Genomic DNA, 13,958 nt, shown 5'->3' on the forward strand with positions numbered 1-13,958 from the left:
CGACCTTCTAGTGGTTCCACTGCACCATCTCGCCACCGATTGTTAAAGGTCCTCCCCAACACTGGTCAATCTTGTTTACCTGCTTTTGGGAATGCATATCTGCCCGAAATCTCTAGGAATGGAGTTTCAAGTTTGGCAACTGAACTCCCTGCTGAGAGATCCATGTCTTCTATCACTGGTGAATTTCTTAAGGAAAATAATAGCTGGGAGACTAACACACTGTCTCACTCTAGTAGCAACGTCAAACTACCTCCTCAGATACCCCATTTGGAGTTGGGAAATGACCAGGAGCTTGCTGACTCTGTTCTCCATCTTGGATCATCCCTGCCTAGGCAGACAAAACACTTTTTAGGAAACTTGCCATCTAGTAATGAGGATACTGTCTTACCTTCAGAAGAATGTGTAATCGAAGAATCACTTCTACCTGAAGTGGGCTCACTGGCTTCATTTGCAGATGGAAATGCTGATGAGCAGAGCAGCAGCTTAGAAGATGCATGCAAAGTGAATCCGGAGTTGTTACTCACTAATGCTGACAAAGGGTTGAAAGCTCCAGAGCAGCATCTTAAGCATGCTGCGGGAGTGCTGAGTGGGGAATCAGTAGAGACTTCAGTTCTTAACTACCGGGAATTAAGTCCTCACAAGAATAGACTCTTGTCACGTCCTCGCTGTTCTGCACCACTACATAACTCTCTGGTGAAACCACAGAGACAGTCCAAATGTTTTGAGTTTGGGAAACTACAGCCTTCTTCTCGGTCACTGGATGTTCAAAACATAACTGATTGTTCTTCCTCTAGGACCCCTCGCTTTCAAGGGGTTAAAGTTGATTCACCTGGGAAAAGATCTGATGTTATTTCCAAAGTTGAGGCTCGGGATATCACAGAAATGGCTAACAAGGCTTCCAAAGAACCTGTTGATTGTGTAAATAATATCAGTTTTCTTGCTTCACTGGCCCGGAGCACAAGCAGAGATAGATTACAGAGCACACGTGGGGCAGGCAGGCCTCAGACCTCTGGAATTGGGCTGTCTACAAACCTCCAGCATTTTCAGGAAGAAAACCTTAGGAAAAGTTCTCCCCAGTTAGAACATCCAGAAGTTTTTTTGGTCAGTATTTTCCTTTCAGCATGCTCGAGTAGTTACCCTTGTAGTGATCCAACTTACTTAAAGTTTGGTTTTTGTTTACATAAATAAGGAAGGCTAAAATTATTTTCATATGTTTATCTGAAAATGTTTCTTTAGTTTGTATAAAATCTTCTTGATGGTTGAATTTTGAATGCTCTTTTAGTCCTGAAATGAGAATAGTAATTTGAACATAAATTAATGTAAACAGTTTATCAGATATGTATGTATATTTTGAACTCCTCGAACTCCTGGGCTCAAGCAATCCTCCTGCCTTAGCCTCCTGAGTAGCTGGGAATATAGGGACATGCCAATACACCGGTATTTTTTTTTTTTTTTTTTTGAGACGGAGTCTCGCTCTGTCGCCCAGGCTGGAGTGCAGTGGCCGGATCTCAGCTCACTGCAAGCTCCGCCTCCCGGGTTTACGCCATTCTCCTGCCTCAGCCTCCCGAGTAGCTGGGACTACAGGCGCCCGCCACCTCGCCCGGCTAGTTTTTTGTGTTTTTTAGTAGAGACGGGGTTTCACCATGATAGCCAGGATGGTCTCGATCTCCTGACCTCGTGATCCGCCCGTCTCGGCCTCCCAAAGTGCTGGGATTACAGGCTTGAGCCACCGCGCCCGGCCCGGTATTTTTAAATACTAAATCTTTTAAATGTTTTTTTCCATCCCAAGTAAGAACTTTTTATTTGAGTCATCAAATTTTACTCTCTCTCTCCCTTTTTTTTTTTTTTTTTTTGAGACAGGGTCTCATTCTGTCACCCAGGCTGGAGCACATTGGCATAATCATGGTTCACTGCAGCCTTGACCTCCCGGGCTCAAGCAATCCTCCCACCCCAGTCTCTCCAGTCACTGAGACTATAGGCGTATGCCACCATGCCTGATTAACTTTTATATTCTTTGTAGAGATGGGGCTTCACCATGTTGCCCAGGCTGCTCTCAAACTCCTGGAACACAGCGGTGCAATCATAGCTCACTGCAGCCGCGATGTCCTAGGCTCAAGCAATCCTCTCACCTCAGCCTCCCAAAGTGCTGGGATTACAGGCATGAGTCACCACACCCAGCAAATTTTACCCTCTTAAAGATAAATAATAAGCATGATATTGCTAGATGTGCAATCAGGTTCTGAGTTAATTTAATTAAACAAAAATTGGATTAAATAATTTAAAATGAAAGTCCAACAGCATGTTAGTGATAAAATACAAGTATTTCATGTTTGTTGATCATTTCTATTCTTCATTGACTCACCTCTATAGATGTTTTGTGTTTTAATTGTAGTCTGCCCATGGTGTTGGAATGAATGGAAATAATGCAGCAACAGGGAAAAGCGTAGGTAAGCTACAGATAATTTTGAAAACAATATAAGGCTGATAATTACATAATTATGCATCCGGTTGAATTTTCAAAGAGAAATGGGAAGAACCTTCTCTGTGGCATGTAAAGAGTAAATTCTCTCCCTAAATGTTTTTTCCAATTAAGAAAATAATTATGAGAACGGACTGTAGGACACACATAAAGAGCAAAACAAAAATTGAAATGGAAATGTCTTGTCTTGGAAGAGGTGTTATCTATGTCAAAAAACCCACAAGATTATTGAAGAATGAACATGTAGTTCCCAACCACCTTAGTTACTGGCCACTCTAGAGCCATGTGGGTTTTGAAGAATTACCCTAGAAAGATGTCTTTCGACATCATGGCCAAACATCAGAGGTGGTGGTAAGAATCTCTTTTTGATGATCTGGTCATTTCTGGATAAAAGAAAGGGACCATCTCTAGGGCCATCCCTTTCCATGGCATACTAGTAGAAGTGACTATAACATTAGCACTTCTTTCTGCCAATATAGAAAAACATTAAAGAGGCACTGGCTAGTCCTTATTTTCAAGCAGGAAGGAAGCCATCTTTTTAAATGTTTTAATACCCAGACCAGGGATGGGAAACTCGTTACCAAAGATGTGCCACCTTTGTAGCCCCAAGGGTTTAAAAAATATTTGTTATGGTTGTCATGTGAGTTTTATGTTTTTATTGAAGACATTTAGGGTTTTTCATTCCTATGTAAGGCCCAAGATTATAAAGTCATAATCTATTTGCATATTTTTTCAATTCTTTTGTACTGTGGTAAAATAAACATAACATAAATTTTACTGTCATAACCATTTTTAAGTATAAAGTTCAGTGACTTTCACATTGTTGGGGATCCATCACCATCTTTCTCCAGAACACTTTTCGAACTGAAACACTTTTCCCCCTCCCACCACCTTGGCAACCACCATTTCATTTCCTAATTCAATGATTTTTTAGGTACTCTAAGTACCTCATGTAAGTGGAATCATACAGTATTTGTCTTTTTATGACTGGCTTATTTCACTTATCAGAATGTCCTCAAGATTTACCCATGTAGTAGTACATATCAAATTTTTTTCTTTTGGGGGCTGATACTCTATTGTACGTGTGTGTGTACACACACACACAATATACACATACACACAGAGCACATTTTGCTTATCCATTCATCTGTTAATAAACAGTTGTATTGCTTCCGTGTTTTAGCTATTGTGAATAATGGTGCTGTGAACACTACTTTCAGTTATTTAGAATATATACCCAGAATGAAATGCAGGATCAGAAGGTATTTCTATTTTTAATTTTTTGAGGAACCATCATATTGTTTTCCACAGTTGCTGTACCATGTTTCATTCCATCAACAGTGCAAAAGGATTCCAATTTCTCCACATCCTTGGCAACACTTGTTATTTTCCTATTTTTTTTTGCTAGTAGCCATCCTAATGGGTGTGAGGTGGTGTCACTGTGGTTTTGATTTGCATATCTGTGATGATTAGTGTTACTGATTATTGATTCCCTAATTAGTGAAGTTGATTTCCTAATGAGTAGTTTCATGTGCTTATTGGTCGTTTCTAGATCTTCTTTGGAGAAATGTCTTTTCATGTTTCCCCCCCTCCCCAACCCAAACTGTATCCAGCTTTATTAAAGATACTTTCCTTAAACAATCATGGTATTTCAGGCAGGACATGGACAGACAGTCATTAACAGTATACAACAACTTTCAAACTCCCTTCTTCAGTGGAATACCAAAAATCAGAAAGCCACTATAAAACCCAATGAAATATCTGATATTCTGAACAGGGAAAGTTTAGAGTGAGGGTTGACATTTCACATTTAGCATGTTGTTTAACAACTTTTCACAAGCCGACCCTGACTTTCAGGAAGTGCAATAAAAATGGCAGAATTTATCTGAAGATCCACAATCTAGAAATGGAACCACTGCTTTTTTGACAGGTGCCATCTCAGTGGCATCACTGGAAAGTCCAGAATGCCTGACACATTAGGAAATCCAATGTCTGACACATTAGGAAATCCAGTTTATTTTCTCCTTTTGTTACCTGTGCCTTTGGTGTCATATCCAAGAAATGACCACCAAATCCAGTATCATGAAGCTTTTCCCCTATCTTTTCTTCTAGAAGTTTTATAGTTTTAGGTCTTATGTTTAGGACTTCGATCCATTTTGAGTTAATTGTTATGTAGAGTGTAAGGTAAGGGTTCCACTTCATTCTTTTGCATGTGAACATCCCATTTTCTTGCTAACTTTTGTTGAAACACTGTCCTTCTTCATTGAATGGTCTTGGCACCCGTATTGAAAGTCATTTGATCATGTATATGAGGATTTGTTTCTGGACTCTCTACTCATTGGTCTATGTGTCTGTTTTATGCCAGTGTCACATTGTTTTCATTACTGTAATTTATTGACTTTTAATGTTATAGTTGTTGTTTTTCCTTGACACATAACTCTGTCCTGCCCTAACACATGGCTAATCTTCTTGGAAATTTGCATTACAGCCATCCCTACTCACTCAGCTCTAGTTCAGTCTTCAGTGCTGGCTCACGTCTCACTTGCTACTCTTCTGAAACTGCTATTGCTGTGGTCACTGACGATCTCCATAATTTCAAATCCATTGGATGCCTCCTTATCTTTATCTTACTTGATTTTTGTGTCCTTCATTCTTGAAATAGTTTTCTTTTTTTTTTTTTTTTTTTAATTCTAGGCTATCACATTGTTATAAATTCTTTTGTTTTAATCTTTTTTTAACCTCAGTTTTCTTCTGTCCTTTTTTTTTTTTTAACCAGCCCTCTGCTTGTCACCAGATACATGCTCTTTTTGTTTGATTTCATTTAGGTTTGAAGTATCAGCTGCTAGCTGCAGTAGAGCTGTGTAACTTGCTTCCATTTTCTCTCACCATAATAACTATCATTCTGAATTATCTAGAAGAGTCTGTATATATTTTGATGCAAGTTTCATTTAATTGACCTCCTAGATTCCTCCATTGGTCCTCTGTTCTTTTCACTATAAGGTTTTTCTTGGAAACTGTATCAATTATTGTAGTTTTAGCCATTGATTTTAGGCAGATGACTACCAACCTTGTGTCTGAAACACTAATTTATTACTTTTTGCTGCCTTTCTGTTGGGTCAGTTTTTGTAGATTCTGTTAGATGTTAGATCAAATATGAGACTAGGAAATGGCAAACAAGTGAATTACCTCAAGTACCTTTCATCTTCTTCTGAAAAGCAACTCTTCCCATCAATATGATTTTATGGATTTTTTTCTTTATTCATCTGTTCAGTACACATTTGAGAGAAGGCGTCAGAGAGGAGTTGATAATTGATGATGTCTTACAGGACAAGTCAAATGCTACAGGGTTGACAGGTAGAGTTTATTTTAGAAGAGATTGCAGATGTAGAAGGACTTGGTACATCCTTCAGGGTGGGTTTGACATGGTAAATTAGGGTGTCTCTGGATAGTTAGAAAGGCATTATATTGGACATAATAATACCTTAAATGCCAGTCCGAGGAATTTATATTTTTCCTGTTTATAGTGGGGAATCAATATGTTTAATGATGGTTCCTAGCACACAGTAGTTGACTAATAGTTTTCTCTGAATGGTAGAAGGATGTATGGAAGCTGCTCTCATAGAATACTTATATTTTTGTGCTGCCTCATTACTGTCACTAATGTATTCTCTGTCTCTACACATTCACAAGAGTTGTTTTTTTTTTTGGCAGAGTCTCGCTCTGTTGCCTGGTTAGGCTGAAGTGCAGTGGCACGATCTCGGCTCACTGCAACCTCTTCCTCACGGGTTGAAGCGATTCTTCTGCCTCAGCCTCCTGAGTAGCTGGGACTACAGACACGTGCTACCATGCCCAGCTAACTTTTGTATTTTTAGTAGAGACGGGGTTTTACCATGTTGGCCTGACTGGTCTCGAACTCCTGACCTCAGGTGATTTGCCAACCTTGGCCTCCCAAAGTGCTAGGATTACAGGTGTGAGCCACCGTGCCTGGCCTCACAAGAGTTCTTGAATGAAAAAAAGTGTGGAGAATACTGAGTTAAGTATCCCCTAAGAAAAGAAAAAAAATGAAAGTGTGACTACAGTGAATTAAATTGTTATCAAAAAAAATGAAAGTATGACTACAGTGAATTAAATTATTTTCAGAGATTCTTCACCATTGTTTAAGGAAGAATATCCTAAGCCTGAATTTTAAAGATAGTTTCGAGTAGATAAACTTCCATTGGGCATCATGTAATATATGCCTTTCTTTGGTGTCCTGTGCAAGTGCAAGTAAATACCTTTTAAAAAATATTTTAAATAATGGAATTACACCATCACCTTTGTGAGATGTTCTTGGTATCTCTAAGTGCACTTGAGAAGGAAAATGTTTATTAACTGAGTTGGTACCCAGGCACTATTAGGAGTCACTCCAGTTGTTTCAAATTTTGTTTCTAGTTTTGGCAAGATCTGGGAATGTATTTTAGACTGGTAATAAAGAAGATTTAATTTTGCTGGGCTTGTGTAAATTACCTAATCTCTGTTGTGACAAAAGACATAGAACCAATTAATTGTAAATCCGATTTTTTGAACCCTTTAAGAAATTTCAGACTTTCAGCTGCCAAATAAATACCAAGCTTAGGCCTCCCAAACCTTTTTCAGTAGTGGAGAAAAGGTCCCAGCACTATTGACACTACCAGTTGTTCCTCACTCCTTCCACTTGTTCTTGCATTTTTTCTTTGCCTCTTGCTTCTTAGCCTTTGAGTGACACCAAGCACATGTGTACTTATACTGTTACTTTATCAACTATGGGCAGGAACTTTGAGTCTCTCTGCTTATGACTGGGGTTTGTTGGCATTTTGATCAGTTCTAAAAGACATTTCACTTAGTAATTAAAGAAATTGATTTGGCCTGGCACGGTGGCTCACACCTGTGATCCCAGCACTTTGGGAGGCCGAGATGGTCGGATCATGAGGTCAGGAGTTCAAGAGCAGAACAGACAGACCAAGATGGTAAAACCCCATCTCTACTAAAAATACAAAAAAATTAGCTGGGCATCGCGGCGCACGCCTGTAGTCCCAGCTACTCGGGAGGCTGAGGCAGAAGAATCACTTGAACCTGGGAGGCGGAGCTTGCAGTGAGCCGAGATCGTGCCACTGCACTCCAGCCTGGGCAACAGAGTGAAACTGTCCCCAAAAAAAAAAAAAAAAAACCAGATTTAATTCTTTCTTATGTAATAACAGATGCACTCTTATTTTTAAGGTAAAAACTCAAAGTTGATACAGTAGTACAGAATTCAGTAAATATTTTTGGAAAACTAGTAGTACTGTGAAATTGATCTGTGTACTGTGTTAGTATTATTAATATGACATTTTATGTAATTATAACATGCTTAAAACTTTCAGAGTGCTTTTTACATATGTGGACTGAACTGACCTTAAAGTGCTTATTAATCTAGAGAGAAAAATACGTGTTCTATTATGTTAAAAATAAACATATTGAAGTTTTGAAAGAATAAATGACTTGCTCGTGGTTTGATGAACTTACTGTCTGTGTTGTAATAGGACTAAAAGGCATGTTTCATGATACTCTGGTACTCCTTTTTGGTGTGAACAAACAGAGTATTTGTATTGCAATCATGTTCTCAGAGGTTTCATCAAATATGATTTTGAAGCAGACATTTTTCTTTATTCTCTGTCAAAATTTGGTATACTTTATATAAACTGATTACCATTAGAAATAATCAGAAAAGTGGTGTGTATAAGAAGTTCTAAAAATATAAATGCTAATCAGTGGAAACCTACCACATCTTAAAAAAAATAGTTCCACTGCAACTTGACCTGTAGATTTTCTAAATAATTTTAGATATAAAAATAGCACAAATTAATTTTTATGGCATAGATATTTACTTTGATAGGACTATGTTTTGTGTTTTGCTTAATAGTTTCATGTTTAGGATTTTATGCCTGTGTTAATCAAGGTGTCCTTTCTCTAAACAGGAGAATGTACTACTCATCACCTCCCACCTGTGAAAGCCCCTCTTCAGGCAAAGAAGAAAAAAACAAATCATTGTTTTCTTTGTGGAAAGAAAACAGGACTGGCTAGTAGCTACGAATGCAGGCAGGTTGGCCAGCTGGAGAAGCTGAGATGCTTTCTCTGTGATAACCCAGCTTGGGGATTAGGCAAAATAAAATATTTAAATTGCTTATTTATAATATCATTAAGATGATGTTCAAATAGCTATGTTCAGTTGAACTTCTAATTGGCTGAAGTAAAGAACAAGTAGATAGCTCGTGAGTTTCCAAAAGATAAAAACAGATCCTTCCTTGTCCTTTAAGTTAGGAGATTTAAACTAATCTGAGAGTGTACCTTTTTTGTCTTATGATGAACCTGCTTGGATTTTGTTTGAACAGCACCTTGGAAGAACTCCTCCCTGAATATTCTATTAAAAATTAACAAAAAAAGTAAAAGTTAATATAAAATAGATGAATAATATATTTCCAAAAATTATGAAATTTTTGTTACCGTAATTATTTATTTCATTAGTATTGATGGATATCCTCCAAGGATGATATGTCATCTTGGATGTCAGCCCTTAGATTGAGGCTAGGCTTGAAAATAACTGCTGCTGCGGCCTGTTTTTTTTTTTTTTTTTCAGTACTGCGATCATAGCTCACTGGAGCCTTGATGTCTTGGGCTCAAGCGATCCCCCTGCCTCAGCCTCCCTAATAGCTAGGACTATAGGCATGTGCCATCATGCCTGGTTAATTTTTTAAATATTTTGTAGAGACAGATCTCACTATATTGCCTAGGCTGGTCTCAAACTCCTGGCCTCAACTGATCTTCTCACCTTGGCCTCCCAAAGTGCTGGAATTTCAGGTGTGAGCCACCACCACACTCAGCCCAATCCCTGCTTTTTAGAGTGTATTCTGTTCAAATGAAAACAACTTATCTTGCTACTAGAGATATTTTTAAAAATTCTTTCATGGCATAGTTAGATTTTACTATTTTAATTTTATCATGAGACTGAATTTCTCAGAAATTCAGAATTCTTTGAGGTTTACTAGGTATAAGAGAAATGATGGGCATATTTATCGGCTTTTTGCAGTTTTACTACTGATAGAGTTCTACACCCTGTTTCATTTTTTTTTTTTTTCTTCTTCTTCTTTTTGAGACTGAGTCTTGCCCTGTCACCAGGCTGGAGTGCAGTGGCATGATCTTGGCTCACTGCAACCTCCACCTCCTGGGTTCAAGCAATTCTCTTGCCTCAGCCTCCCAAGTAGCTGGACTACAGGTACATGCCAGCACGCCCAGCTAATTTTTGTATTTTTAGTAGAGATGGGTTTTCACCATGTTGGTCAGGATGGCCTCAAGATCCACCCGCCTCGGCCTTCCAAAGTGCTGGGATTACAGGCATGAGCCACCACACCTGGCCTACCCTGTTTCATTCTATAATGACTTCTTTATCATAAATTGTCATATTCATAGACAATTAACTTGTTCTTTTTAGGGGATATTTATGTTTGTTTACGAATGAAAGGGACATGTCAGCAGTGAAATTGCTAAAAAGAACCAAAGGGCCCCTGTTGGACTACCTGAAGTCAAGCTCTTCTCTCCCAGAGAGATGAGCCTTTCATAGAAATACAACTATTCATGTAAACTTTTTTTGTGCTTTAGATGTGGAAACAACTTCTGTGCATCTCATCGTTATGCAGAAACTCATGGCTGTACCTATGACTACAAGAGTGCAGGGAGGAGATACTTGCACGAGGCAAATCCTGTGGTTAATGCACCAAAACTTCCAAAAATCTAACTCTTCCTCTATATCTTACTGTTCTGCCTGGGAATCGTATTATAATGACAGAAGAAATACTGTTTAGACTATTATTTTTGTTCGACTCTAAAAGATTTGCCAAATAACAAAAGCATACAGTGCATACTGTTGGAGAACAAGAATGCTACTGTATTTTACATCTTTATTTCTTGGTGAAACAAAAGTTTTAAAAGTAGTTTTAAAAACTTTATAGTGGAATGATTTAGCTTTGTTATTGCATGTCTTGTGTTAAGTGTTTTATATATGATATTGCAGTTTTACTAGACAAATCTTCAAAAGATGCACTTTAGGAAACGAAATATTTCCTAAATAACCAGCCTTCCACATTGTACAGAATGAGCAGTCATGTAATGAATGGCTCTACTCAAATTGACCATATAGTTTTTTTCTTTTTCTTTCTTTTCTTCTTCTTCTTCTTTTTTTCAGAGGTGGGATGGGTGGAGATTTAAAAAAATTCCCATACGTGAAAGTTTACTGGGTTTTTAGCAAGTTCCTTTTTACTTCAAGCTACTTTTTTAAAAAAGAACATTTTTCCAGTGTGGTTTTTAACAGATATATATTTCTTCCACATTCAGATTAGCATTCAGACATGTATCCATTCTAGAAAACACATAATGTTCATGATAGTGTATATTTTACTACTTTTTGAATGTTAATTTTAAAATAGAAGATGACCCACTTGCCATTAAATATAGAAGCCAACTTTTTACCTTTTGAAAAATGGCTACATTTAAAACAAAATCTCACAGCTTGATTTTTCTTATTTGTTGAGAGCTATTACCAGGAGAAATTCAAATATTCAATTTCATTATGAGTTTTATTATTTATTTATAATAGTTTTTCTTTTATAAATAATTTTTCTTTTATAAAATCATTTAATTAAATGAGTGATATATTTTACGTGGATAAAATAACTATCAGTATGAAAGTATTCTTTTAGGGGATTAAGGATCCTTTTCCCCAGGTGTAACCAGAAACCATTAAGGCATTTGGGAGGCCACTTGCTGTATAGAAGCTCAGTTCAGACTGATGCTGAACCCTGGTGAACAACTAGCACCCAACCCAGGTAGACTCTGCAGCCCTGGGGTAGCAGACTCTGCTAAGAGTACCAGAAGGCTAACTTAGGAGCTGTGAGGGGCCTCTTCCTCCACTTAAGGTTGAATGAACTGGAGAGCTCACTGCCCCTGCTCCTGTAAGAAATGAAATGTTGATGGAGACAGATGCCTTCAGACAAAGAGGGCAGTAAATTTATAAGAGAGAATGGCTAAAAGTTAGCAGAGGAGCTATGCAAATTGGGGTTGAAGGCATGCTTTTTAAGAAGACTGGATATAAGTAGATGAAAAATACTTTCATTTATGTTATGAATAATTCAGTATTTCCTCACGTATCATGTGTTTTAGACACTTAAAATACTAGAACTGCATTACAGAGATAGACTGCTGAGAAGTGGACCATAGCATATTTATTCTGCAAACAAATATGAATGCTTAGGGCATACTTGATGTAGTGTACTCTGCTTTTTAAACCAAGACTATAAGTAGAAGTAAGTCTCATTCTAAGTTTTACTAAAGATTGTGGTGAAAGTTAAGTCTTTTTACTAGTCTTAAATAACTGAGAGCTGAACTATTTTAATTCAGTAAGTTATATCATTATATTGAGGGGCATTTATTTATGCTGTAAATTCTTATACAGACACATTCCAAATTTTAGAGACATTGTATCTGTCTTTGCATTTCCAGTAATTAGCAGAGTGGGTTGCATATAGGTACTGGTTAAACATTTTTTTTAACCATTTTTTTTTTTTTTTTGAGATGGTGTCTTGCTCTGTCACCCAGGCTGGGTGCAGTGGCGTGATCTTGGCTCACTGCAACCTCTACCTCCTGGGTTCATGCTATTCTCCTGCTACAGCCTCCTGAGTAGCTGGGATTACAGGTGCCCACCACCATGCCTAGTTAATTTTTGTATTTTTAGTAGAGATGGGGTTTCACCATGTTAGCCAGGCCAGTCTCGAACTCCTAACCTCAAGTGATCTGCCTACCTCGGCCTCCCAAAGTGCTGGGATTATAGCCATGAGCCACTGCACGTGGCCCATGATTTTTTTTAAAAAGGCATTTATGTTGTTTTATTTAGCTAAGCCCATTTTATATGACGAAGTTCAGTTCTGGATTTTTTAAAAACAGCATTTAGTTTCACAGCACTAAAAGTTTAAAATTTTTAACTTCTGGCTATGTGAAATATTTTCAGGTTATATTTAATGTAATCATTCTAAAATGGGAAAATCCAAATACTCAGATGTTCTTAAAATTCTATCAGTGTACGTGTAACTTGTAGAGAGAATTATTTTTTAAAAGACAGGAATTCATTTTCTCATATATGTTATTAGGTTTTTCTTTTCTATTTTTTTTTTTTTTTTCAGACAGAGTCTCACTCTGTCACCAGGCTGGAGTGCAGTGGTGTGATCTTGGCTCACTGCAACCTCTGCCTCTGGTTCAAGTGATTCTCCTGCTCCAGCCTTCTGAGTAGCTAGGACTACAGGCACGCACCACCACGCGCAGCTGATTTTTGTATTTTTATTAGAGTCGGGGTCTCACCATGTTGGCCAGGATGGTCTCAATCTCTTGACCCCGTGATCCACCTGCCTTGGCCTCCCGAAGTGCTGGGATTACAGGCATGAGCCACCATGCCCAGCCTGTTTAACGTTTTTAAGCCATCAAGACAAATAATCAAATTTTGCATCTAGTCATGTTTTTCAAAGTGTAAGCCTTCTACCACTCCTGGAACGTGAGATAATTTTAGGTATTACATGGGTGAACATTTGTAATAATTATATACATTTAATGTATTGGAAAATATAAGTATAAGCCATTTAAGTTGAAAATAATGTAAAATAAATTGATTTAGGTTAAAAACGGTTTAAAATTGGCAAGGATTAATATAGCAAAAATTATAAAAGTAAAACAGAATGACTGAAATTTAAGGAATGAAGGCATGATATTTTAAGTGTCTTAACTTTTGAAATGGTTGATGAAACTAATATACATGGTTTTAGTAAAACTAAGGGTTAAAAAGTAAAATTTTATCATTGACACCCCCCTCCAATTTCTTCTAATAATCAATTTTAGTTTTTCTAGTTGTTACCATCATAACACTAGCCAGTATATTTTAGACATTATTTTATTCTACTCCACTATTAAAAATGAGGAATTAGCTTAACAACACATTACCCCAATACTTCCTAATTTTTATCAGTGTATTACTGTGTTCAGGCTGCCATAACAAAATAACACAACCTACAGAAATTTTTCTGAGAGTTCTATAAGCTAGAAGTCTCAGATCAAGGTCCAACAGGGTCAGTTTCTGGTGAGGGCTCTCTTCCTGGCTTGCAGATAGCTGCCTTCTTGGTATGTCCTCACATGGCCTTTTCTCATTGTGTACACACAAAGCGGGTTGTGGGTGGGAGAAGAGCATGAGTGCTATCTGGTGTCTCTTCTTAAAAGGACACTAGTCTTGTCAGATCAGGGTCCCACCCTTATTACCTAATTTAATCTTAATTGCTGTCTTAATCCAAATGTAGCCACACTGGGGGTTAGGGCCTCAAAATGGGAATTTTGAAGTGGGGAGTACATGCATTCAGTCTATAACATACTGGCCGTGGCCTGCCAAAATCTATGT

At 37.7% G+C, this 13,958-nt stretch overlaps 1 protein-coding gene across 1 annotated transcript in view; it reads left to right on the forward strand.

Moving 5' to 3' along the window:
• ZFAND4 (zinc finger, AN1-type domain 4) overlaps positions 1–11,100 on the forward strand; it is a gene marked incomplete at its 5' end in the record, with an annotated part of 23,146 nt that extends 12,046 nt beyond the window's left edge. Inside the window, 4 exons of the mRNA XM_011970556.1 lie at positions 49–1,101; positions 2,393–2,447; positions 8,452–8,572; positions 10,130–11,100. Of these exons, the coding sequence (XP_011825946.1) occupies positions 49–1,101; positions 2,393–2,447; positions 8,452–8,572; positions 10,130–10,265 (1,365 nt within the window). The remainder of the gene's footprint in view (positions 1–48; positions 1,102–2,392; positions 2,448–8,451; positions 8,573–10,129) is intronic.
• Between the last annotated feature and the right edge of the window lie 2,858 nt (positions 11,101–13,958).

This window comes from Mandrillus leucophaeus, unplaced genomic scaffold, assembly GCF_000951045.1.
Source record: "Mandrillus leucophaeus isolate KB7577 unplaced genomic scaffold, Mleu.le_1.0 Scaffold1206, whole genome shotgun sequence".
NCBI classification, from domain to species: domain Eukaryota; kingdom Metazoa; phylum Chordata; class Mammalia; order Primates; family Cercopithecidae; genus Mandrillus; species Mandrillus leucophaeus.